At 34.2% G+C, this 9599-nt stretch overlaps 1 protein-coding gene across 4 annotated transcripts in view; it reads left to right on the top strand.

Moving 5' to 3' along the window:
- STRN3 (striatin 3) overlaps positions 1–9599 on the top strand; it is a 106168-nt gene that overhangs the window by 78687 nt on the left and 17882 nt on the right. For 3 of the 4 annotated variants that reach the window (XM_040476867.1, XM_040476865.1, XM_040476866.1), the window contains 3 exons: positions 7563–7696; positions 9055–9230; positions 9424–9471. In XM_040476867.1, the coding sequence (XP_040332801.1) occupies positions 7563–7696; positions 9055–9230; positions 9424–9471 (358 nt within the window). Of the gene's footprint in view, positions 1–2684; positions 2822–7562; positions 7697–9054; positions 9231–9423; positions 9472–9599 lie in introns of all 4 variants that reach the window. The other variant, XM_040476868.1, reaches the window with a different exon arrangement.

The following is a 9599-nucleotide window of genomic DNA, read 5'->3' as shown; positions in this document are numbered from 1 at the left end:
TGTGTGTGTGTGTGTGTGTGTGTGTGTGTGTGTGTGTGTGTGTGTGTAGGAAGTGTTTACACTTTCCTGAAGAATAGCTGAGGACAGAATATGGAAGAAATAAACTTTAGTGAATATTGATACATAGGGAAACTGCTTTGACTTGAAAATCAGGGAGATTGTTGTCATGGAGCATTAAAAGATAAATAAGATTGGATAGGAAAAATAGGAACAGATCATGAAGCACATGCAAGATGAAGGACAAGATTTTAGTTAGCTTTGATCCAAAGAATGTTGAAGTGCCACTTGTGGTTTCTGAGTAAGGGGTGATAATTGTGATAATTATAGAAAATTCATTTGGCTATTGTATGCAAATTTGATTAAAGATAAATGGAGCTGGGAGGTAGGAAAACTAATTAGGAAATCTATGGCAGTAATTGATAAGAGTGAAAGCTTTTATTAGAATAAAGTCAACAGAAAGAGGAGATTAATCTGAAGAATAATAAAGGAGAATTCTTTTTAAAAACAGCCACCCCCCCCCATTTTAAAAGTTGAAGAAGAATTGTTTTTTGTTTTTTGTTTTTTTTTATTTTTTTTTCAACCTTTTTTTTTGTTTTGTTTTGTTTTTTTTATTTATTTTTGGGACAGAGAGAGACAGAGCATGAACGGGGGAGGGGCAGAGAGAGAGGGAGACACAGAATCGGAAACAGGCTCCAGGCTCCGAGCCATCAGCCCAGAGCCCGACGTGGGGCTTGAACTCACGGACCGCGAGATCGTGACCTGGCTGAAGCCGGACGCTTAACCGACTGCGCCACCCAGGCGCCCCAGAAGAATTGTTAAAATGTAGTGTAGAAGTTTAGAACAGAAACCAGACCAATGGTGGCGACACTCATAAATGGGAAAGTTACAAAGGAGAGCTATTTTGTGAGTAAGGATAACTAACTTTTTTTTTTAATTATTAAACCTTTTTTTTTTTTTTATTAAATCTTTGTTTATTTGTTGTGTTTTTTACTTTACAGAGTATGTGGGGAGGGGCAGAGGGAAAATGAGAGAATCCCAAGCAGTCTCCATGCATGCCCTGGGCATGGAGCCCTGGGGCTTGATCCCACAACCCTGGGATCAGGACCCTAGCCGAAATCAAGAGTCAGACGCTCAACTGACTGAGCCACCCAGGTGCCCCTGGATAACATTTTTTTTTTCCTTTTGAATTTAATTGATGGTTAGACATCCAGTTGGCAGTTTTTCATTTATTAGAGAATTTGCACTCACTTCAGTGTCACAGAGAAAATCCTCATCTAAATCTCCATGGTAATTATTTTAGAAAATTGAGACTATTTGACATATTGCATACCTCTATCCAGGAGTAGAGATACTTTCTAAGAAGTTAGGGATTACTGTTAAGCCAATAAATGTGTAAGATTTCACCAATTTACATTAAGTGTTAATACCTCACTGCATAGCATTCTGTTAGGGAGGGATACACAGATGAATGATAATTCCTGTAGAGTTACTGATACTCTTTTTAAAAATTTTTTTAAAATGTTTATTCATTTTTGAGAGAGAGTGTGACAGAGATAAGAGAGAAAATGAGCAGGGCAGGGGCAGAGAGAGGGGGAGACACAGAATCTTAAGCAAGCTCCAGGCTCCGAGCTGTCAGCACAGAGCCCGACTTGGGGCTCGAACTTAGCAACTATGAGATCATGACCTGAGCCAAAGTCAGAGCCTTAACTGACTGAGCCACCCAGGTGCCCTTAGAGTTACTAATATTTTAAAGCCCATAGTGAAATTTAATTATACAGCTGTCCAGTCCATTAATGTAAATACAGGGTCATGATGTGTGACCTTGGGTTTGCCTGTTTTAATTGTTTTACTTGATATTAACTTATAATATTTTCTTTTTTTTTTCCCAAGTTATTTTTTTTTGACATTCTTGAAGCTATTTTCTTTCAAAATTATGAGAAACAGTTCTGTCATTTCTGAAGTTCAGAATTAAAAAGATCCCACAGTACTGCAGATGCTTTTGAGTTTTATATATTTTGGCCTGAATTTTCCAGGCTACAGCTGAAATTCTCCCCTTAAATTTACAGCCTATGACAGTGTTGACTTTTCATACTGAGAATCTCAGCTCATGGGTAAATTAGGCTTTGCAAATTTGGGAAAATGAAGCAAATTTTTGAGAAAAATTGTGGTTAATTTGTTAAAGACACATTTGTGTAAATATGGTAGGAAAATATTCACATAAACACCAGGGAAAGTTAATTGTAGCACTCTTATAAAAATCATGTGTACTTATTTCTTGGTTAACTTTTTAAGATAGTTAAATTGGAAAAAAGTCTTGTTTTATTCTGTGATTTGTTAAACTTTAATCTTAAATACCAAAATTTCCTTTTGTTTTAAGAGTACCTTCTGTGTCTTTGAGCTTACAGAACTTTGGTTGAGTGACCGAATACTCAGTTTTATACTTAGATATAAAACATAGTGAATATCTGTTTCTCTACAGAAATTGTGAATGTATTAAGTATTTAAATCTTTTTAATATTTCTGGAGGGATGGCTTGGAAAATTGAAGACATTTAATTATTTGAGATTTTTATAACTAGAACTTCTTTCAAAAAGCCTGTTTTGTTAGTAAATTAGTTTTAAAGGCTGCTAGCAAGTCAGGCAGTAGCCAATAAATGAACCTATACTGCTGACATTAATTTATAGGGTCAGCAGGACAAAACTCTATCACAAGATAGCTGATCTGGGAGATAAGCTGCCCCTTATCCCTTCACGAATGATTAGTCAGTCTAGTTCAGCCTCTATTAGAATGACTGATCATGAAGTTGTAAGAGCAAAGGAAGGTACAAAATTTAGCTACCAGGTTTATTTAAATTACAAAAGACATTAATTCCAAAATCATATCTCCTTAATATTGTGAAATTTGCTGCTGTTTTAAAATGCTGAAGATCAGCTTATATAATCTTCAGAGAAGGTGTTGGGCAAGCTCTTTGTATAATTGTCTTAGGGATTTTGGAATTTTTGGCTTTTATGTCTGCAGATTTTATTTTTGTTTTTAATGTTAGATGGAGTTGTTTCTGCTGGTCAATTCAGAGTACTTTCCTGGAATCCAACTTTAGCTTACAGATCTAATAGCACGAACACAGTAGTTTAAAAAAGGAGTTTAAATAGTACATATTGGAAAAAAACTAGTCATTTTGTCATTTTGCTTGAATTTAGCTACTGATAATGTAACTACTGCTTTTTTAGGAGACAACTAAATGCCAAACATTTACTGGGAACTTTATATATATAATTTCTAAAAATATATGGAACAAATGGCCAATTTAATTATTCTAGAAAAAGGTAACAGCATTATTGTTTAACCTGGTACCAAAGATATACTTACCTAGTAATGAATTTTCTAAAATGTGCCTAAGCTAGAAATGTGTAGGAAATGAAAGTACTGCTTAAGGCATTTTTACCAAAATTGATTACAGCAGAAAATCTATAGATGTATTTGAATCACTTAGAAATCTAGGTCTAGATAGTTATAATTCTAAGTAATGAGACTGAATTCTTGCCAAAGGTTTATTGTGATATAGGATAATTCAGTATCTGATAATTTGGCCTATAGACTGCATTTCATTGTTGTTTCTGCTTTTGCTGTATAAGGGAGTTTGATGCCCCAGTTAAATGTTTTTGAATACCTCTTTTTTTTTTTTAAGACTTCTCGAGTAGCACATTTTTCATACAGTTAAAGTTAAATAATTTTGCATTTTTCCTTATAGTCCTCTCTGCATGTAATATTTACAATTCATCATAAACTGTGAGAAAATTTGAGGTAGAATGAAGAAAATCTCTAAAATAATAAAACCAAAACAAAATACATTAAAGCATGAAAAATAGCAGTGTATTGATTTTTCCAGATCCAGATTTTTCCAGATCTCTATTTTCCTGTTTTACTTTAGGAGGTGTTTTCTTTTCTTTTTTTATGTTTGTTTATTTTTGAGAGAAAGAGCATGTGCTAGAGCAGGGTAGGGGCAGAGAGAGAGAGGGAGACAGAGGATCCAAAGTGGCTCTGCACTGACTGCAGAGAGCCCGATGCAGGGCTTGAACTCACGAAACCATGAGATAGGACCTGAGCCGGAACCAAGAGTCGGACACAACCTACTGAGCCCCCCAGGCACCCCTGTATATGTGTCCTTTTTAAAGGAAAAATTTAGGTCAGTGATCTGACTCTTTCTTAATGGTAGGAGGAGGAGGGGCCAGTAAGCACAAACCTAATTACACATTTTAAAGGGTAAATTTTTAGAGTTTGTTATTTAAAAAAGTTGCAAATCACCTTGGACTTAGAGCTAAGACGTGAACATTAGAGTTCATAACCTCTTGTTTCAGTGGCAGTCTCCAACTTGATGCTTTCCTGTTGAATTCCATGTCATATTGCAAATATTTATAAAGACAGAATGTTTTCAGCCAGACCATTAAAAAAAAAACAAAATGTAACCAGTCATTGGTAGATTTTCAGGCTTTTTGGTATTTTAAAGTGTATTTATTATTTTGAGAGAAAGAATGTGAGCGAGTGGGTGGGTAGGCATGCAAGCGGGTGTAGGGTCAGAGAGAGAGAGGAGAGAGAGGATCCCAAGCAGGCTCCTCACTGTCAGCACAGAGCCTGCTGCAGGCTCAATCCCACAAACCATGAGATCATGACCTGGCCAGAATCGAGAGTTGGATGCTAACCAGCTAAGCCACCCAGGCGCCCCTTTATTTTTATTTTTATTTCTATTTTATTCTTATTTTTTAACGTTTTTATTTATTTTTGAGACAGAGCATGAGCGGGAGAAGGGCAGAGAGAGAGAGGGAGACATAGAATCAGAAGCAGGCTACAGGCTCTGAGCTGTCAGCACAGAGCCTGGTGTGGGGCTCGAACTTGTGAACTTGGAGATCATGACCTGAGTTGAAGTTGGACGCTTAACTGACTAAGCCACCAGGTGCCCCGCCCCTTTATTTTTAAATGCTTATTTTATTTTAGAGAGCAAGCAGTTTGGGGAGGGGCAAAGAGAGAGGGGGACAGAATCTGAAGTGGGCTCTGCTCTGACAGCAGAGAGCCTGATGTGGAGCTAGACCTGACAAACTCTAAGATAATGACCTGAGCTGAAGTCAGATGCTTAACCGAATGACTTAATAGTGATCGTTTTAAATAAAGATTTAAAATATACAGTGACACCACTGAAGTAAATGGGATCAATTATTGGGCTGTGATCTTTAGGTTTGATAAAACTGAAGAAAGGAAGAGTTTTTTTTGATATATGAGCTACTGGTTTCCTTGGTCCGTTGTGTCCATACAAAGGAGAATTAGTTCTAGAAGTATGAAAAGAACCTTGTAAGATCCCGTTGTGTAGACCTTAAGATTTCAAAAAAAGGAAATGCAATAATAAATAATACTAGTATTCTTAAGTTGCTTGATGAAATCTCTTAGGTTATCTGAGTATTTACTGTGATTACTGTATGCCCCAGTGATGGGTCGTTATGGAAAGTAGAAATACAGCTTAAAATAATTCTTTCAGGGGCACCTGGGGAGCTCAGGTAGTTAAATGTCCGTCTTTAGCTCAGGTCATGATCTCGCAGTTCATGGGTTCAGGCCCTGCATAGGGCTCTGTGCTGACAGCTTGGAGCCTGGAACCTGCTTCAGATTTTGTGTCTCCCTCTCTCTTTGTCCCTCCCCACTCACGCTCTTTCTCAAAAATAAACATTAAAAAAAATTTTTTTAGTACTTCTTTTAGATAGATACATATGTAATGCTGAATGAACAATATAGCTTGCTGTATGTAAGTAAATATATGTATATAGAGAGAGATGGAGAAATGTAGTAATATGTTTAATTAGAAATGGTTAAAAGTAGTTAATACTGCCCAGGCACTTCCTTTTACATGCCCCTAAATTTGTCAAAAGCTAATCAGCAATGTCTCTGCAAAAAGACTATATGTAATAATGCAAAATAATTTGTTACTATGTTAAAAATGATTTACTGGGCTTTTATCCAAGATTTGTGTTAATGAGTGTGTAATTGTGAGTGGGAGGAATTGTGGCATTTTGTTCTAACTTGTCTTACAAACAAATTACGAGATTAAAAGAAAAATACGCCCTTAAACAGGCTAAACATGCTTTGAGAAAATATTGCCTAATGAAAACATAATTTATTTTATAGTTCATTGCAGCTTCTGATATTACCAATAATTGCATACTAGGTATTGGTAGGAAGGATCAGTACTATAATCAATAAGCATAATCATTGAAAGATTAAATACTACTAGCATACCTGTGTATATTTTCTGTCAGATTCACTCTAGATTGGTTGCTCACTCACAGCTTCATTTTAGTATTGTCATCATTTAGGACCCTATTTGAGTCAAACTGTATAGCTTACTTTGATATTTTAGCTTGATTTGAGAAATACTAAAATAAGACATTCTAAATAGAGATGAATTTTATTTTTGCAGTAGTGTATATTTAGGAGAAGTTGACTTGTATCTTACACTTATTTTCAGTAGTATTGGTGATGACTGACAAATTTCATTACACCTGTGATGCTTGTAGTGTATTAAGTTGATATCATCATTTTTCATATGAACTTTTCAGAATTAAGAATTAGCTTGAGTTTTTATATGATGTTTCTCTTTTGAATTTTATCATGAATTTTAAATGTGTTTTGATATGTTGAGTTGTTTTGTATTACAATGACATGTACTTTTCCTCCTCTTGCATTTTCAGATTAAAATTTTGCTTTCAAAGCATGTATGAAATAATGAGAATTATTGCTTATACTGTAACTGTTGGAGCAAAATATTTATAAAATAGTATAGTCATTCTGATTATGGCAGTTTGATTTTAATTGATCAAAGTAACAAATTTAAAGTTCTATAGTTAGTTAATATAGAGTAGTTGTTTTTAGAAGTATGGTAAATAAAAGGAAAGTTAAAATAAAAAATTATAGTCAAAGCTTGAAAACTGGAAGGCATTCTGAACATCACATGGATTAACCTTTTATGGAAAGGAAGCTGACATTGTTGGTTGTAGAACTGCCCTTTTCCTAGAACATTGCTGTTCCTGGAGTAATCTGGAGTAAGGCTTCATTTCGATAAACTTACAAACTCGATTGCAGACTACAAACCATTTACATTTGAATGCTTACATTAATTTTTATCAGGGACTAGAATACCTAGCACTTCTAAGCAAATATGATCCAAAGCAAAAGGACTTAACAAGCTGTAATGTTTAAAAAATAGTATAGTTATAATTGTACAAAAGTGAAAAGTAATTTAAATAGACAAAGCCTTTGTGCCCCCACGTCCCATCCTGGAATAATATATCTAGTGCATATTTGATTTGTGGAAGATTATGTTGCAGTTTATAAATATGCAAATAAACATTTGTTTATTACTACTCAGTAATAGGATTTTTTGAGTGGAAGAAATAGGAGGGAAGTGGGAAAATAAAAATTAATTATATTAATATTGTAACTGTTAAGTGCTTACATTTCCCCCACAATATTGTCTTGTACTGTATGATTTTTCAGCATTTAAGAAGCGGTTTTGTTCTTTATAGCTGAACCAATAACGTTTCCATCTGGAGGAGGCAAGTCATTTATTATGGGTTCTGATGATGTTTTGTTAAGTGTACTGGGCCTTGGAGACCTTGCAGACTTGACGGTAACAAATGATGCAGACTATAGTTATGATGTAAGTGCAGTTTTATTTTTAATTTTTTAATGATTTAATAGAAGGCTCCTTATTTTTTTTGGAAACACTTATAAAACAGAATTAATGTCAAGGTGCATGGAAAAGATAAGTTTAAGTGTGTCAGTATGTTGATTTGAAGTGACGTAGTTTTTCTTTTGTAACTACTTGCCTTGTGGTGTTTAAATTTTTCTTAGGTATTGTGGTGGATTAGCTAGAAGTTTGGGGTGATTGATTACCTTATAATATTGGTTGATAAGTGTCTATCTTGAGTAGTCAACTCTCAATTATCTACTCAAATTAAGCCATATTATGGTGTTAACAAGAGAAAAATAGGTAACCTGAATCACTTGCCTTCAGGATACTTCTTAAAAATTATGTTTTATTTTTAAACTTTTATTTTTTTAAGGATAATGTTAAAGTTAGCTTGCCATTTCCTGAACACTTACTTAGTCCTTCATTTGAGGGATGGGGAAAGGATGGAGATTGGATGGGAAGGATAGTGTTTAGAGGTGAAACTAGTCTTGAACTAAATTTTTTATAGACAATAAACACTCAATTGAGAGTTAACTATACTTGTTTAGATTTTGTATGAATGAATTTGCAGTTTTTCAGCAAATTAAATTTTTCCCTTTTATAACAAACTCCTTTTTTCTACATGTTATACTTATGTTTTACCTATATTAGCATGCTTTTAGAGACATCAGCCTTGGTGGGCTGGATTATTATTCTCATTTATATTTTCAAAGTATATAAGCAACTAAATTCTATTAAACTTTTGACTACTTTAGAAGTGGTTTCACAGCCTATCTTTACAGATGGAGAAATGAAGGTAAAAAGATTAACCTCGTACCAATATCAACAATGATAATAAAGATGACAATATTCTTTAAGTGTCTTTAGTTCAGACTTTTGGAAAGTATCTTAATCTGCTGCCTTTAAAAATTTCACATGCTAATTTTCCAAATGACAACTGTATTTAATACTGTTCTCTTGGATTTTTGGTAGTAATTTATATAATTTTTATTGTTTCCATGTAAAACATTGCAGCATGGTTATTTTTTTGTTCTCATCTCACATTTAATAGGACCTTTGGGTTTAGCCTGATGATTAGGTAAAACAGATTAAGAAACTCTTCATTTGATATAGGTATTTGAAAGCTAATTGAAGTTATTCTTCTTAGTATCATTTGTTAAATGATAAAGATTGGTTATCAAGTTTTTAAGGTACATTAAATTTCCACTGGACATTTTATCAAAGCAGTTTAATATGTATGTTTTAAACACTCCAAAACACACGAAACTCCACATGCCTATGAATTTACTACTTTTACCACTTAATATTGGACTCTTTCTTTGTAGTTGCCTGCCAATAAAGATGCCTTTCGAAAGACATGGAATCCCAAGTATACACTACGTAGCCATTTCGATGGAGTACGGGCATTAGCTTTTCATCCTGTAGAACCTGTGCTGGTTACTGCCTCTGAGGACCATACTCTGAAACTTTGGAACTTGCAAAAAACAGTTCCTGCCAAAAAGCAAGTATTTTCATATTTGCCTGTCTTTTTTTTTTTTCTTCCAAATTTGTTAATAATTATAAGCAATTCTTCTTCTTTGTCATCCTATTTATGCATTCATTTGATCTTACCTAATGATTCCTGAATGTCAGCCAGTGATTTGAAGTTATTTAATTACCTTCTCCTCCCCCACCCTTGTGTTCTCCTCTTTTAGGAGTGCCTCTTTAGATGTAGAGCCTATCTACACATTTAGGGCCCACATGTAAGTTTTATTGAATTTGTATTTAAATTAACAGCCATAGTTATTGTTCACTATTTTTTATCAATCTTCCAACCTTGTAATTTTCTCATAATGTTTGCTTTTTATTAGAAAATATATTAGTTGAGTAA

Source organism: Herpailurus yagouaroundi, unplaced genomic scaffold (genome assembly GCF_014898765.1).
Source record: "Herpailurus yagouaroundi ecotype Mexico unplaced genomic scaffold, PumYag 141, whole genome shotgun sequence".
NCBI classification, from domain to species: domain Eukaryota; kingdom Metazoa; phylum Chordata; class Mammalia; order Carnivora; family Felidae; genus Herpailurus; species Herpailurus yagouaroundi.
This window is presented reverse-complemented; position numbering and strand designations above follow the sequence as displayed.